This window comes from Hesperophylax consimilis, chromosome 20, assembly GCF_061612785.1.
Source record: "Hesperophylax consimilis isolate HC1 chromosome 20, BYU_Hcon_1.0, whole genome shotgun sequence".
In the NCBI taxonomy this organism is placed as follows: Eukaryota; Metazoa; Arthropoda; class Insecta; order Trichoptera; family Limnephilidae; genus Hesperophylax; species Hesperophylax consimilis.
In genome coordinates this window covers 26,239,364-26,258,309 of record NC_142855.1, presented here as the reverse complement: position 1 = coordinate 26,258,309, position 18,946 = coordinate 26,239,364, and the positions used below count along the sequence as shown (strand labels likewise).

The 18,946-nt window shown below is 33.1% G+C and overlaps 1 protein-coding gene across 1 annotated transcript; it reads left to right on the top strand.

Moving 5' to 3' along the window:
- The first annotated feature begins 11,043 nt into the window (after positions 1 to 11,043).
- LOC149414442 (uncharacterized) lies at positions 11,044 to 18,444 on the top strand. Its single transcript, XM_089643887.1, has 5 exons — positions 11,044 to 11,092; positions 12,144 to 12,316; positions 13,100 to 13,288; positions 13,906 to 13,962; positions 18,380 to 18,444. Exons 2-5 carry the CDS (start codon positions 12,184 to 12,186, stop codon positions 18,442 to 18,444), a joined length of 444 nt encoding a protein of 147 aa, XP_089500013.1. The 5' UTR covers positions 11,044 to 11,092; positions 12,144 to 12,183.
- Positions 18,445 to 18,946: the final 502 nt, after the last annotated feature.

Here is an 18,946-nt window from a genome sequence, read left to right as displayed (position 1 = left end):
TATGCAATTTTAAACAACATAAATATTCACAAAAAAAACACATATAAAATCAAACGCTAAAAGTCTGGCAGGGAGGACGCTGTAGTCAATTCTACTATTTGTTTGATTTTCAGTACAAATGTATCCCATCCGGGGTGACCGCATTTTAAAGAGCGACTACACGTACCCATAATTACAGAAAAGAACAATTTTTAAAATCAATCGACGAAACGGAAGGTAATAACCATTTTACACCGAAAATGTCGAGATTTTACTAATAAGTATTAGAAATATTAATACATGTATTCATTAATTAACATTAATAGTTTATCACGTGGATTGAAATAATTTAAACAGACACCGAAACAACTTTTCAAGTTTTGGGATATAAAACACAAAACGGTGTAAATTTTGACAGCTTTACAAAAAAAATAAGAAAACATAACCTAAAAAAATAAATTACCAAAGGTTGGGTTGAAAAACATACAAGTACAATGATCATTGTTATGACAAAGAGCAATAAGAAGTTATATGTATTTCCGTAAGTAAGAAAATAAGTTGATAAGTACATCAAACATCTAGAGTAAACAAGTAGAGGATGCCCATCCTCTAGTGCAATGCTATCACTGCCTGGGCTTTGGACATACTTCTGTCAGGTGTCTTCATAAAGAAAAGGACAAACCATTGTGTACACACTGTGCTGGTGATCATTCCTACAAAGATTGTGCTAACAAAGATAAAGAACCTAAATGTAAAAATTGTGATAAAAAAAATAAAAAAATGAACTGGAATATTGACATCAGGCATTCTGCAAACGATAAAACGAAATGTATTGTGTATAAAAAAATGAGCTTTTTAGCAAAAGAAAAAATAGAATATTGACTAGAAATAAGATTAAACCTGTCTCAAAATAGATTTAGTGTTATTACATTTTATTACATAAATATCGTTATAAAAATTATAAAAAATCACAAATTAACTAACAAAAATAACATTATTATATTACATTATTTTTTTAATAGTAATATCATAACGTCACCTTCAAAAACATTTTTTTGTTTACTTAAACATGCATTTTTTCACTGTGTACTATATTTCACATTCATAATTATAAAAACAGCTTTTAAATTTTTTTTTAAATATGAAAAATATTCTGAAATAACACTAGATGTGAACATACAGTTTATTTTATATTTATTAAGCCTTTATCAAAAATTACTTGTACCAATTAGCTTCAAATACAATCACTTTTATTTTGTTAAATATTTAACATTAAATTCTTCAATTTATACTCAAAATATGTCTGTTAAACAAAACAAGAAAACAATTAATTACCATCACCAATTAAATGGCGCAGAATAATTTTTCTTATATAGATAATGATAATGAAATAGAAAGTAGTACAGTAAATAATTTAGAAGATTGGATAAAAAAACAAAACATAAATTCATCTGATAATCTTGTTTGTATTCAATTAAATATTAGATCTATACAAAAATATTGGGATGTATTGCATATATATTTAATTAATTGTTTGAAGCATATTGACATTCTGATGCTATGTGAAACATCTGTACAAAATGAAAGTATGTGTATTTACAATATTCCTGGATATAATGCATCTACTGCAGGACTGATAAGTCAGGAGGAGGAATTATATTGTATATAAGAAACAAATTTGAATTTAGACTAAAAACATTAAAATCAATACATTTTGAAAATATATCAGGAAAGCTCATACTCCAGGACAAAACTAAAGTCAATATAATAGCTATCTATAGACCTCCTAATTTCAGTAAATCTTCATTTCTGACGGAATTATCATCATATCTTGAGACAATTAATAGTAAGGAAAATATTATCTTACTTGGAGATATAAATCTTAATTTGCTTGATGAACAAGATAATATTGTAACTTCGTATGAAAACTTACTTACTAACCATTATTTAACTAAATGCATCAATGTAGTAACCAGAGAAGCTGTATCAAATGGACAAATTACTCACACGTGTATTGACCATATATTTGCCAAATTTAGAGGCAAGAAAATAACAGCTTGCGTCTGTGAAAATAATATTGCCGATAATTTTATCACTGCTATTAATATAAAATGTCATAAACGTCAGGTAGACTTTGCAAATAAGTATATTCAAATCATCTCACAAAAGGATATTGATAGACATATCAGAGATTATAACTGGAGTAAACTTATAGAGGATAAGGATTGTATTTCATTATATGAAAAAATAAAATCTTTATTTAATAAATTTTACAAGAGTAGTTCTAAAACGATAGTGCAAAACCCGAAAACACGACCTTATGCAATAAATGAATGGGTAAGCAGTGAATTATTATGTCAAATAAATAAAAGGGATAAACAATATAAAAAATGGAAAAGTACACCAACAAACAAAACATATGAAACAGAATACAAAAAATCACGAAACCTTGTCAAAAAAATTATAAATAAAGATAAAACAAACTACTATAATAATAAATTTAAAAACTGTTTTAATAATACAAAAAAATATTTGGGATGTGATAAATAATATTTTAGGACGTAAACCCAAAAACGATTGTGATGAAACAATAACACGATATATGTTAAAAGATAGAACTGAGGATTCTGTGTCAAATGATTTTGTGAATTACTTCTCGGATAGCATCAGCAACATGTTACATAAATGCAATCACAAAGCTACTAATATTGTACTGGAAGAACTGCCTCACAGTATATTTATACCAAGAGCTACTATAACTGATATTGAAAACATTGTTAAAAAAATGAAAAACTCTAAAAGCACAGGTATTGACAATATAAGAATGTTTGATTTAAAAAGAAATATAAAAACTCTTGGGCCAATAATTACTCATTTAATCAATACGATAATAAAGCAAGCAAAAATTCCACAAGAATTAAAATGTAGCATTACTAGACCAATATTTAAAGGTGGAAAACACATTGAACTGGGAAATTATAGGCCTATTAGTATACTACCTGCGTTAGAAAAAATTCTCGAAAAATTTTTATCAAATAAATTAAATAATTACATTGAAAAATTCGCTATCATAGATCCAAATCAATATGGCTTTCAAAGAAAAAAAAATACTGAAAAATTACTGCAAGATTTTTCCAATTACATAAATAATCAATTAAATAATAAATTACATGTTATTGTGTTATTTATCGATAACTCTAAAGCTTTTGACACAATTAACTCTAAAAAACTGCTAGAAACCTTAGAAAAAATTGGAATAAGAGGAAACGTGTTAAATTTATTTAAAGATTATCTTAGAAATAGAAAAATATGTACCAAAATAAATAATACTTTTAGTAAAACAAAGAATGTATCTGCAGGAGTTCCACAAGGTTCCATATTGGGACCTACACTATATATAATTTATGTAACTATAATGAAAAAACTTTTCTCTTTTGTTAAACATTTTGTATTTGCAGATGATACGGCATTGGTCATATCACATAAAGATCTAAAAATTGCAATTGAACTCATGCAAATTGACTTTAATCAACTTTGTAAATGGTCACATGATGCAGGACTATTAATAAATGCTAAAAAAACCAAAGTTATGCATATAAGATCACCTAATGCCAGATTTCAATTTAATCCTAATATTATTTCTCATAGTTTTAATTGCATCCATAAAAATATCCCGACTAATTGTAAATGTGAAAGCTTAGAATTAGTTACAGAATATGTCTATCTTGGTGTTACAGTAGATTGCTTTTTCAAATGGGACAAAAATATTAAAAAAACCTGTAAAAGACTCAGATCAATTGCTGGCAGAATGTACACATTAAATTTTTCCTATCAATTGAAACACTTAAAATAATTTATATGTCAATGGCAGAATCTATTATAAGATATGGATTAACCATATGGGGAAATACTAGTATAACCAATCTGAAACAAGTCCAAGTTGTACAAAACGCAATTGTAAAATTACTAGTCGTCCCTAATATTTTTAAACAGAGACATAATACACCGTTGCTGTTTCAGAGTGCCAAAATTTTACCTGTTAAGGCTATACTATGGCAAAAAATCATAATTCAGTATATATTTACCCCGCAGCATAAAGAAAAATTAGAACATAAATACAGTACTAGATTCACGCGCAATGACGGGTTAATAGTTCCGAAATTTAATAATAAATACGGACAGAGAACGTTTGAATACAACATACCGAAGATATTTAATTTATTACCTGACACTATAAAGCAATGTAAATCTATGAATAAGGTTAAATATATGGTGAAAAATTGGCTATCGGAAAAAAAATATTTATTTTAATATGTATGAAATATTGTATGAAAAAATTGTTGATTCTGTAGATATAAGATGTAAATTGTAACTTTAAAAAATGTATTTGAAACTAACTTTAAGCACCTGTTGACAAGCCAATTCAATCGGCTTAGCAGGACTTGTTTTTTGATATTATGTATTAACTATTTATTCAATAAAAAAAAATAAAAAAAATAAAAATACTCACGTACAAGGCGAGGAGCATAAATGAACCTACACCGCGAGGAGCAAAGTGTTAATGTCAATGTGTTTCAATAACGAGGAACATAACCTAATATCGGAAGTAGTTGAGTAGACGTCCGTAAAAAGTTAATTGAGCATCTTCGGAATAAAATGTGGTGATTGATATTTATTTTAAAATGCAAACAAGTAATTTATGCTATATTGACAGAAAACGGAGCAGTTAACGACGCGTAAATTAACAATCTAGCTGTCAGTTAAATTTTACCATAGACAAAGGACTAGAAGTGAGTCGTTCGCGAACGAGTCGGCTCAGTGAACCGGATCTTTACGCGGATCCGTAAGATCCGGTTCACAAATCAGCCGCTCACTCGTTCGCGAATCAGTAGTGACTCACCCGTTCGGGAACGGTGAGCCGGTGACCCGCTTCAGGGCCCATTCCCACTTCCGTTTTCAAATCGGAGGCGGGTCCCGTTTTAAAAACGGATGCCCTAGTGGCTGTAGTGGATGTATGGAGCTGTTCACACTTGTCCGACACGATTTGAAAACGGATCCGACATTTTTTGTCGGATGGCTCGCCTACGCAGCGCGTCCGTTTTCAAATCCTGTCGGAACACGCTCGCCCATAGTGTTGTATGGAGCTGTTCACACTTGTCGTCCAGTCGTTCCGGCAGAGTCCCCGCCAAACCCCGACCCATCCCCGCCCGCTCCCTGTCGCAAGGAAGCAGGCACGATGCGTGCTTGTATTTGGTTATTTTGTAAAGTAAATAAATCAAAACTACAATAATGGATAAGGAAATAAATCCCGAAAATTTAATACCACTGGTCGAAGAAAGAGTATGGTAATATTTTATCTTTAACTAAATAAAAACAAAACACTTGGTGTACACAACTTTTGTACATCAAAATTTTTATTTTTATTTTTTTAAATTTACTTTTTTTAAATTTTAAAGCTTTAATGAGATGCACGGAAGAGCGTATTAGTTCAATAAACACATAATAAAAAATATTTGAGTGTTTATTGTTTTCTTACTTTAAAATATCGATAACCTTTCTTCAGGACAAATGCACTCTCTCAATATTGTATTTTGATATGTTAAGCTCTCTGAAACTCATTCCAGTAGATGGTTAAAGGAAGTGATAGACATTCTCTTAAGCCATTAAGCGCCCTTGAGGTGATTTTTCATGGTGAAAACGGCGCTATATAAATAATCCAATCATTATAATTCTAAAATAATTAAAGAACTTTAGTTCATCACTTCTGAACTCACAAATTAACACTTGAAAAATTCCTACAGAAAATCATTCGGCTATGATTGGGTGTACCCAAAATTTTCTTTTCACTTTTTTCCTTATTTTTAATAAGTACAACATGAGAACAAGAGCTTCATCGTCGTCCATTGCGCACCATTACTGAAAAATGAGCAAATAACATGTTTTTGTTGAATCGAAAATTATTTTTTTTCGTAGAGTATGGTCCGTTTTTAAAACGGAAGTGTGAACAGGGCCATTGGCCATCCGTTTTTAAAACGGGACCCGCCTCCGATTTGAAAACGGAAGTGGGAACGGGCCCTTACTCGTTCGCGAACGGTGAGCAGGTGACCCGCCAGACCCGAAGAGCCGACTCACCCGTTCGCGAACGAAGATCCGCATACATCGTTCAACGGATCTCACGGCTCGCGGGTCACTACTGACGTACTGACCGGATTAATCATCGATACGACATAATAATATTGGTATTCCCGCTTGCATTACATTTCAGTTGTTGTGTCGGCACTTATTTAGATTATTATAACAGGAACAAGAACGAGTTATATTATGTTCATGGTTTATTTTCAGTTAATCATTGATATCTAAATAATGTTGGTAATGAGCACTTAGAACGACGTTTAACTATTTTTCTCACACCGAAGTATTTTGTTTCACAACACATTTTTTATATTATTATTACACTTATTTAGGACACAATTAATTTTAAATAGATTTAAGTTTTTTTTTATTGTTCTATATTTTAATACGATTCGCTAATTGATTTTTTTAGCTTAATTTAAGGAAACTTTTTCATAGTATTGATATAGATTATGGATTGTAATTTAAAAATAACACATCTGACAATTTGACGATGTCATTCTGGACCTTTTTTGAGTAAGAGTTTTAAGAAAATATCCTTTCACAAGGCACCGAGGTTGCTGTTATACATAGCCTTTTTTAACGATTGCATAAAGCCGGGGGTAAATAGCTTTTCTTGTGGAAATTATGGTAATTTTAAATTAAGGCTATTTTTAAGTACGTAATTATGTTTTCCGGGTAAAAAAAATAACAAGCGATAAGAATCGTGATTCAACGATTACCATACGATTGAAGTTTGACGTTTCATACCAAAAACCTGACAATACAAAATATTTCTCGATTTCATTTTTTTCATTTACAGCTCATTTTTCCGGAGGGATCTTTGTCAGATGCAACCTTTTACATTGAGATGAAAAATCGTAAAAACCTAAAAATATTTTTAATACAACTTCTATAAAAGAAAAATGAAAAATAGGGGGGGGAACCGGCTCAATCGAGCCGGTTCACTGAAACGGATCTTTCAAGTGAACGGGACCCGGTGAAGCGGCTCCCTCAACTGAGCCGCTTCGCCCATCTCTACAATGGACAACTTTTAGATATACCACTCAGGGAAAACTGCGGATTGTTTGTTGGTAAAGGTAACAACACTACCAACTCCGTGCCTCCGTGGCATGGTCGTGGGGTAAGGCCAGGGGCGTATAACTCCCGTCTGACCTTGTAACCCTGATGGGAGGAGTTATTCTCAACCCAAATTCTTATAGACAAAGCTGTTGTGGCTGAAAGCTCAGATCTCATTGGCTCAGAGCAAAAATTCTAGTTTGATCTCTCGCTCTCTACCATAGCGACTCGTGTAACAGAAAGAGAAGCTGAACATGGGTTATGATCCGATAAAACATAACGGTAATTTCCAAGACGACATTTCGAAAGTTGGAGCATGAAGTCAGTTGAAGTTTTTAGCGTAAATATTTTGAAATTTCTTTCACCCATCTAAAAATAATGTTGCGTGCTAGAATTCTTCAAGGTGATAAATTAATGCTGTGTTGTGTTAAAATGTGTTATCCGGTCTATCTCCACCAATTGAAAGAAGGACCCGAACCCGTTGTTAAATACAGGTGCTAACCTCTCGTTCTTTGATACAATGTTCCTGATTCCTGAATGTACTTCATTGGCTAGTAATTTAATTAAATTTCCTTTTCAGACCTATCCGTATTCCGACGCGATACTATACCACGTATTAGGATGCTAAAACTGCTAAACAAAGCCACGAGTACATCAAACAAGGTCATTTAAACCTCTCCAGAATTGCATCATGTAAGTACCTTATTTAGATTTAACTAGCATTTTCCATAATGTTTGCTGACGACAAAGCTGTGGAAATTATATCAAACCCTTGCAGGAGAATTTGAATAACTTCGTGTGCTGTGGCAATAATAATAATCACTTAAATTTGTTACTCTTTAACTAATATTTATAAGTGGCAGTGTGGAATCCTCATTTGAAGGATTGTTCTGAAGGTATACACCTAATTTTTATTTCGGTGAAACTCGCTCAAGAAGTTTTGTTTTCGCTCCCTACAAATTCTGCAGAAACTGCATAAAACGCAATTTTTTCCCATTCAAGAAAGTTCAAAAGTTTAACAGTGAATTAATCCATCACCATTAATTTCCCCTTTTTCTTAAAATATTTTTAATTAATTTTATCCATGAAATTTATTATATAATATGTGTACAATACTAGAATAGTGTAATCATTGGTCTCAAATTTTGTCTTTTTCTAGGTAAGACGAAAGGCATTTTGAGCTGCGTTGGTCCGACGGCAGCCCTTTCTCCCAGGAAACAGAAGACGCACTTGGAGATTTTGGGGACCAGACGGCAACTGCGATATATAAAACATTTGTATATATATATATAACAGACTTTTCTTTAGGCTTTTTTAAGGTATACAATTCCGTAGTACATTATTTTGATATTCTCATAAGGTCTCGCCAGCGTTAGCAATATAAGCGGCCAAAAATAATCTTTATATCGACTTTTCTCTGCATTTTAACAATATGTGTTAATGCATGTGTTATTTATCTAAACCTTCCGGAAGAAATTCTCTAAATGATGCTGAAAACCTTAACGAAATCAGTCGCATAGTTAAGAAGAACTAAGCGCACAAACAGACAGACGCGAATGTCACTTTATTTTATACTATTTATAGATAATGGATTCCACCACGAATTGTCAGTATCCAAAATAGAAATATTAATTACATGTTCTTAACTTCTATTTTATAATATCCTTTGGTGTTTTACAAGCTATATTTCTTTACAAGCTTTTATTATGTACACGATTTTTATTTCTTATATTATGGTTTTTGTATTATGATTTAAATTATACCATGTAAAAGTCAAAAGGCATTAATATTACTTGACATAATGAATATCTTTCAACACGTTGAATATGTATTTTTTGTATAATATATTCTTGTATTTTTGTGCAAGGTCAAATTAAATCCTATTAAGTTGTTGCACTAAAAAAAAAAATCCTGGCTTCGATTCCTAGTTGAGACCGTTACTTTTTATTTTTCTGTGTCTTGTTCTGTTTCATGTTTTGTTTAGATATATTAGTATTATCTTCTACTTAAATAATAAATCAATGTTCAAAACATGGGTTGTACTGACCCTGTTTTGAATTACTGTCCATTGTATTTTTGAAAATAAAAAATATTTTGATGTGTGCGTAGCTGTGGGTTTTTTTTATTTTCATTTTCCTGCATTCCAATATTTTTATATTTAAAATATAATTTTTTTGGGCTAGTGAATGAACGATGTTAGCTGGGTGCAGTTATTGTATGTTTGCACTTTTTTTTAAATGGCCTTGAGGTTTCTTTATGGTCCACGATATATTTACCTGTCTGGACCAATTGACCGTTTTATCTGTGGTCGTCTGTGGTTAAGGGGGTGACAAAACGGGGCCATACAAAAAGCCCGAAGATATCGATCTAGAGAGTGGTTTATGATCATGGTGTTATGATTTTGGTTGACGACCGGTGTATATCGTGTTTGTGAAATAATTTAAACGAAATTAAAATTTGAAGTGTTTATTTTTGGTTTTCCCCAACATTTATACTAACCTTTAGTAATAACATAACTAAATTCAAGTATTAATTCAAAGTAAACATTCCATATTTACCGTGAAGCTGAATTCATTACCTTTACCCAAATATTGACCACCTCTAGTGACGTTTCCATTTCCTTGTGCAGAGGTATATAACTACGGCCTGTCCTTGAAACCTATTTGAAACCGACACTCATAACTCCGTTTTCTGATAGAAAAAAATATTGTGGCAGAAAGCTCAGATCTCATTGGCTTAGAGTTTGACATCTCGCTCGAGGCCACGCGGGATATGACGCAGATGTGTGATGGCGTGAGATACTATCATTTCGTGTCTAAAATTTAGCTAGTTAAAGTTATTTGTGATGAAAATATAATCCGTGTAGTGTTAGCGAGTTAAAAATATATATTCAACCTAACCTAAATGTACTCCCTACGTAAGTTCAAATTTAAAAAGAATTGACAGTTTGTAGGTTATTACGCGTCAGGATTTTGCAATCGCAAAATACGTTAAATGGCTTGTTAAAAGTGCTTCTTACCTACTTATTTACATTATGACATATGCCTTCTTGGCAAATGTGTCTACCTTCACAGCGTATAAATGTTATCGATTACATTGACTCACTTTTCATAATAAAATAAAAATAGTATTAGGATGAATTGTACAGCGCCGTCTTTTATGCAAAATCATCTCAAGTGCGCTGTTTATCAATGATTATCACGTTTTATCTTATTGTTTTAGTGACATTCAAAAATATTAAACATGTGACCATGAGTTCATTTATTTTTCTTTTCAAAATAAGCAGATAAGCACAATCATGTTTGCAAATTTTTGTTTTTCATTTATTCAAGTTTTTTGTTACTTTTGGGTTTTTTGTCTCAAATTAACAAGTGTCCACTGACAAAGTTTCCTCTTGATAACACGAGCCCTGATAGTTAATTTTCTTAGAACAATGCTTTGTTAGGTGAACTTTGCTGTCAGGTAACATTTTGATATTTTTCTGCTTCCAAGACGATTTAAATTTTAAAATTGTTTTTGGGCCAAAGAATGAATGGCTGAGCGCAATATTATTGTCTACGGTCGCACTTTTTTTATATGGCTTTCATTTTTTCTGCCTTGCATATCATCAACGCTCCGTCGGCTATATCTGTGGTTAAGAAGTGTGCCAACTTTTGCCATACAAAAAACACGAAAGTGACCTAGTGAGTGGTTTATTTACGTCGTAGTGCATTTTGCTTAGTAACACAATACCATTGTTGTTCCTCTTTTCTGAAGAAGTATTATATTCTGCATAATATTTGTGTTCCATTTATACAGTTTTGTATCACTTCAGTGAACATCTCATTTTTTATTCCGAAGTAAATCACATTCTTGCACTTCTAATTTTTTAGTGACATTTCTTCAACACATTCGAACTGTTGCCTTGTACTCGTGTTAGCAGGTTCGTGTTATATTGAATAAGAAAGACCTGAGCAACCTAATTGATGCATGTTAATTATAAGAATATATCAGTTTTACATTGACTTTATAATATATTGAGTTACCCAACACCAACCAGGTTAACTCGCGACAGACGGTACATGGGGTTGTTTATATCTTTACACTGAGTGGAAAACTTAAGCTTATTCTAATTAGTCAATTCCACTAGAAGTTACATTACATATATTGTCTTGCGTTTACTCATTGTCAGTAATAGACATCACCAAGTTTGTTTTACTTTGCACCCTGAAATTGAAACTAATATCAAACATTTTGCTTTATACCATATCTGGTCGCAAAAAACGGCTTAAGCCATTTTAAGAAACCTTTCTAATATGTATAAAGATTCAGGGTGATATTGAGAGTATCTAGCACTCAGATAACATTGTAGCAACTGGTTCAACTCTTGCAAAACTCAACTTTAACGTATTTACATCGGTTATATTAATCCAGTCAAATATATTTACTGCCAGTCATGTTTGTAAAGTCAACGCCGCTTTTAATTCTCTGAATGTTCTTTCTTCTGTCGTGTAATTGGTGAAAGCGGATATTTAAAATTTATAAAAATTAAAAGTTTAATGTGTTAATGATTTTAAACATGCATCGAGTTTAAATTTAAAGCATAGGGGCAAGTGTATCCATGAAATATATTTCTTTTCATTTTGTTTCATTCCATGTTAGACTTATATACTAAGCGTAATTAACAAACTGTCAACTGGACACTTGTGATATAAATAAGTTTCCTTGAAAGTATTCTTAACTTTATGCGATAAAAAATTACCTTAATACTAAATATTAAATTAATTACCCTAGGCAAAATTTTTAGACATCTGCTCTCCATACTGATATTGGACATCTTTGATGCTAGAGGTCAAAAAACGTTCTATATTATTTATTGTATGTGGTCCATTTCACCTTGGAGGTTTTGAGTATTTCGTTCCATCTGAAGGTGATCACTTTAAACTAATTATAACCCTTGTCAATATGATTAATTCATTAATATTCCGTTTCAGCTCTATCATATTTTGAGTTTCGACCATTTACCAAAAGGCCATGGATCTTCTTAACACAGAGAGTATTTCCATCAAGGTGGAACCAGGGTCGCAGGATGAGGACGGAGGTGAAATGCCGTATACTGAAATAGATATATACCTCCCCGACGTAAAGAAGGAATGTTTGGCGAGTAGTAAGTTGCATTGTAATGGATAGGTTTTCTAGAAACTGCGCGTATTGTACAGGGCTAGCAGATTCTTCTATACAGATTCTTCAATGGTGACCATCTGCAAACCCTATAGAGATCTCAATTATGCCGAAATACTTGATTAACCTACTTGACTGAAAATGAGGGCGATGCGTCCGACAATCCGTTATTACGTTTTTTCCATGGAGTTTCGGGGAATACGGAGAGTATCTACTAATCAGATTATATATAATACTATTTACTGCCAGTCATGTTTTTGAAGTCAACATCGTTCTGAGTTCTCTTTAGGAACTGAGCGGTCTCTCTTCTGCCGTCTTATTGGTTAAAGCGACCGTGATATATTTTAAATATCAATCTTTATTTTATTGCGCACTGTTTTGCTGCCCTGTTATTGATTGCAAATTTATTATTTTAGTTTAAATTTAAATCACGATGTCAAGTAAATCCATAAAATATAATGCTTTCGATTTAGTTTCATTCCAAGTATGACTAATATGATAGGAAGCACAATTAACAAACTGTCAACTGGACAGTGATTTTTTTTTATTTTTACAATAACCATTTTTAGCTTTATGCGATAACATTATAACTTCTTGTATAACAGACTGTATAATTTTATGTACCTGCTCTCCATCTTGATATTTTACTTCTTTGATGCGCGAGGTCAAATAATCGTCCGTGATATTTACTGTAGGTGGTCCAGCTTACATCCGACATCTTTCATATTTCTTTTCAACTGAATGTGATCATTATGTTATTTATTTTTAGCTGGGACCATTTACCGGGAGGCAATGGGTCTTCCCAACAGTGTTTCCATCAAGGTGGAACAAGGGTCCCAGGAAGAGGTTGGATGTGAAATGTCGTATACAGATATAGATATCTACCTCCCGGACGTGAAGAATGAGTGTTTGCAGTATGCGGAGAGTACTCCGGCAACCTCCAAGTTGGGTTACAAAGGTATGTTGGTTTCAAATGTTCAGAATTCCTGCCTGTTTCATAGACAATACGTTTATTCTTGTTAATTCAGTCCTTGCCGTTCATTAGTTATTCTGTTCTCAAAAGACCTCTTATTATAAGTAATTTAAGTTATATACATATTTATTATATACTAGCTATACTTCGCCACGCATTGCTGTGGCTCATTCTGTCTGTGCATGTAGTGAAACATTTGCGCGTGTTTATTGTACGTCCAACAGATGGCACTATTAATAAAAAAAGTTTGTCTAACAGACGGCCTTGGTTTTCAAAAAAATGTTTTTACCTGTCACAGCTGACATCTATATAAAATAGGAATATAAAAACACACGAGTATTCAAATGCAACGTTGTGTCAAAATTTTAAAGCAAACCGTGAAGAAGGTTTATGAAGAACGGAGATTTAAGATTTTAAACAAACGATCATTTACATTTTTATTTATATACACGGTTGTTACATTTAGCGCTGTGTTAAAATTAAACAGACCGCCGACACGGCCGTTTTTGTTTTGTTAAGGTTAACCATTTATTCTCATCTAATTTAAAAATATATATATTTACTGTACTTGACTAATTATGCTTTATACACATTCTTTTCAGACTTGTTGGCGAACGTTAAGACGCATCCTGGGGGAAAACGATTCTCTTGTCCCCATTGTAACTATTGTTGCATTCGAAGTTCATCGTTGAAACAGCACTTGCGCATCCACACTGAAGAAAAACCCTTTTCATGTTCCGAATGCCGTTATTCGTGTTTTCAAAGAAGGAATTTAAAAATTCATTTGTTCACACACGGTGGAGAAAAACCTTTTTCATGTTCCGACTGCAACTATTCATGTTCTACTAAGGGAAAGCTAAAAGTTCACATGTTAATCAACAGTGGAGAAAAACCTTTTCCATGTCCCGACTGTAACTATTCATGTTTAACAAAAAGACAACTTAAAATTCACATGTTTACCCATGGTGGAGAAAAACCGTTTTCATGTTACGAATGCAACTATACATGTTTGACAAAGGGCAATCTAAAGAGGCACATGCTGACTCACAGTGATGAAAAACCTTTTTCATGTTCTGTGTGCAATTATTCATGTTCTCGAAGGGGCAATCTTACGAGCCATATGCTGACTCACAGTGTAAAAAAACCTTTTTCATGCTCAGTGTGCAATTATTCATTTTCTCAAAAGGGCGATCTAAAGAGGCACATGCTGACTCACATTGGTGAAAAACCTTTTTCATGTTCTGAGTGCAATTATTCATGTTCTCGAAGGGGCCATTTAATGAGACACATGTTTTCACATGGTGGAGAAAAACCGTTTTCATGTTCCGAGTGCAATTATTCATGTTCTCGAAGAGACACTCTGACAACCCACGTGCTGAGTCACAGTGGAGAAAAACCTTTTCCATGTCCCGACTGTAACTATTCATGTTTAACAAAGAGACGACTTAAAATTCACATGTTTACCCATGGTGGAGAGAAACCGTTTTCATGTTCCGAGTGCAACTATACATGTTCGACAAATTACAATCTAAAGAGGCACATGCTGACTCACAGTGGAGAAAAACCTTTTCCATGTCCCGACTGTAACTATTCATCTTTAACAAAGAGACAACTTAAAATTCACATGTTTAACCATAGTGGAGAAAAACCGTTTTCATGTTACGAGTGCAACTATACATGTTCGACAAAGGGCAATCTAAACATGCACACGCTGACTCACAGTGGTGAAAAACCTTTTTCATGTTCTGAGTGCAATTATTCATGTTCACGAAGGGGCAAACTTACGAGCCACATGCTGACTCACAGTGTAAAAAAACCTTTTTCATGTTCAGAGTGCAACTATTCATTTTCTCAAAAGGGCGATCTAAAGAGGCACATGCTGACTCACAGCGGAGAAAAACCTTTTCCATGTCCCGACTGTAACTATTCATGTATAACGAAGAGACAACTTAAAATTCACATGTTTACCCATGGTGGAGAGAAACCGTTTTCATGTTCCGAGTGCAACTATACATGTTCGACAAAGGGCAATCAAAAGAGGCACATACTGACTCACAGTGGAGAAAAACCTTTTTCATGTCCCGACTGTAACTATTCATGTTTAACAAAGGGTCAACTTAAAATTCACATGTTTACCCATGGTGGGGAAAAACCGTTTTCATGTTCCGAGTGCAACTATACATGTTCGACAAATTACCATCTAAAGAGGCACATGCTGACTCACAGTGGAGAAAAACCTTTTCCATGTCCCGACTGTAACTATTCATGTTTAACAAAGAGACAACTTAAAATTCACATGTTTACCCATGGTGGAGAAAAACCGTTTTCATGATCCGAGTGCAACTATACATTTTCGACAAAGGGCAATCAAAAGAGGCACACGCTGACTCACAGTGTAAAAAAACCTTTTTCATGTTCAGAGTGCAACTATTCATTTTCTCAAAAGGGCGATCTTAAGAGGCACATGCTGACTCACAGTGGAGAAAAACCTTTTCCATGTCCCGACTGTAACTATTCATGTTTAACAAAGAGACAACTTAAAATTCACATGTTTACCCATGGTGGAGAAAAACCGTTTTCATGTTCCGAGTGCAACTATACATGTTCGACAAAGGGCCATCTAAACAGGCACACGCTGACTCACAGTGGTGAAAAACCTTTTTCATGTTCTGAGTGCAACTATTCATTTTCTCGAAAGGGCGATCTAAAGAGGCATATGCTGACTCACAGTAGAGAAAAACCTTTTTCATGTTTAGAGTGCAACTATTCATTTTCTCAAAAGGGCGATCTAAAGAGGCATATGCTGACTCACAGTGGAGAAAAACCTTTTCCATGTCCCGACTGTAACTATTCATGAATAACAAAGAAACAACTTAAAATTCACATGTTTACCCTTGTTGGATAAAAACCGTTTTCATGTTCCGAGTGTAACTATACATGTTCGACAAAGGGCAATCTAAAGAGGCACATGCTGACTCACAATGGTGAAAAACCTTTTTCATGTTCTTACTCCAATTTTTCATGTTTCTCAAAGTTGTACTCTGACGAGCCATATGCTGACTCACAGTGGAGAAAAACCCTTTTCATGTTCTGAGTGCAATTATTCATGTTCTCGAAGGGGCAATCTTATGAGCCACATTCTGACTCATAGTGTAGAAAAACCTTTTTCATGTTCTGAGTGCAATTATTCTTGTTCTCGAAGAAACACTCTGACATGCCACGTGCTGAGTCACAGTGGAGAAAAACCTTTTTCATGTTCAGAGTGCAACTATTCATTTTCTCGAAAGAGCGATCTAAAAGTTCACATGTTTACCCACATTGGAGGGGACCCACCTTTTCCCGACGGCTGTGTGAGGAAACTGATTGTTCAACCTCCTTAGCCGCACACGTCAGGACTCTATTTTTTTTTTTGTAAAAAGAAGCTACATTTATTTTAAAACGATTCTAGACCTTCCAATGTCCCTGCATTCATGATTGTTAGTACAAAATAATGTATGCATACTTACATTAATAGAAACACAATATGAAATGTGTTCGCCTGGTGGTTTGGCATCTCAAATTAAATAATAAATAAGGAGCACAAATTTTATAATTAATATGTTTACCCATAGTGTAAAAAAACTTGACGATGTACCAACTGCAACTATTCATGTTCAACAAAGCAAAATCTAAAATTTCACATGTTTACACACAGCGGACAAAAACCTTTTTCATTTTTGTTTTAATTTACATGTTCATTGTTAGTTTTAATTTACCTAAAGAAATTTAATTTTGTAATCATAATTTCTTTTCTGGTTTTTTCACGAGTCACGTCGCCATTTTCAATATGACACTACATCGTCGAATCAATTACCTAGCGTCCATTAATTTTTTGGTTTTAATTTACTTTAATAAGGTTAATTTTGTAATATTTATTTCATTTCCTGACTTTTTCACTAGTCATAACCCTTTTTTTCGACAGGATATTACGTCGTCAAAAAAAGTTTTCTCATTTTGATTATTATAATTATGGTATGAAATTTTATTAAATCCCATACTCTCAGTAAAGCTATATATATCTGATAAAAAATAATATCTTATACTCATTTTTATGTATTTTACATTCATTTATTCATTCATTCAGTTCTCGTCCGACTGTCAACCAGGAAGGTCGCGCGCAACTGTTTAAAACTGCTGACGTTGAAAACCGATCTTTGCCACAAAATTACTCGGGCGTTTGCGCCTTGCGCATACGCGTCAGCGAATCATGGACATTGCTATCGAAAACATAAAAGCGGAAATTCAAAACATCACAACAGTGAAAGATTCATACGCTAAAACGAATCTAGAACAAAATGTATACATACTAGAAAAAATTTGGAAATCTGAACGAATCAAACACCAAGAAGAGATAATTAAACTGCAAAAAAAAATCATCGAAAATCAAGATGAACTCACCAAAATAATAGAAAATATTGTAGAAAGAAATAATAACCGAAAATCATATGCTCAAATTCTAAAGACAACAATAAATCAGTGGATTCAAATACATTCAATGTTGAACCAAATATGCCATCTTAATTACCTCAAAAAACACCTTGACGGCCGAAGACATAAAAATAAAAGTTCAAAAAAATATCAACTTAACGAAACTAAAAGTCGGAGTTAATGGAGTAAAAAAGATTGGTGATCAAAAAATACTAATCTCATGCCCAAAATAAAGAAGATGCAGAAAAATTAACCATAGAAATTAACAAGGTAGTTGGTAAAGATGTATTGGCCGAAGAAATACAAAAAAAAGAAACCATTTCTTATGTTGAAAAGACTCCAATGCCAATTGACGAAAGAAGAAATTATAGACGGAATCACACAACAAAATGAAGGAATAAATCAAGAAGATAGAAATGATATTAAACTTATCAAGTAAATAAAAAACAAACACAATGAAGGGAAAGAAAACGACACCACTAACTACATAATCGAAACAACCGGAAAATTGAGAAAAACACTAATAGACAAAAAAAAATAAACATCAAATTTCAAAGAATATACATCGAAGACTGTAACCCCATTACACAATGTTTTCACTGCCTGAAGTTTGGCCACACAGCGATAAGATGTCTCGCCAGGACGGAGCCCCCCATTTGCCCTCATTGCGCTAAGGAACACATACTATCCAAATGTGACAACAAAGAACAAGAACCAATCTGCAACAATTGCTGTATCCAAAACAAAAGGTATAATATGAAGTTTTCCATCGACCACACAGCCAATAGCACAAAATGTCTCTATCGGCAAAAAATGCTGCAAATCGCTAGAGAGCGCATCGACTACGAATAAATATGCTAAATTTCACTTATTTATACTTAAAACTTCAAAATGGATGATTTTTTATGTAACGCTCGAGATAACAAAAAAATGTATATAGAAGAAAAATTATGTCAATCCATAAAAGACTTCAATTTAACCTGCCCTGAAAAAGGATTTAGTCTATTTCATGTAAATATTAGAAGCATAGAAAAAAACATAGAAGAATTAATAATATCATTAAAAGATTTAAATTATTTTCCGGGATGCATAGTGTTAACAGAAACGCATTCAGCCGGGGAATTGAATTATACTATTCCGGGGTATTCATATCATACAACAATAACAAAATTAAAC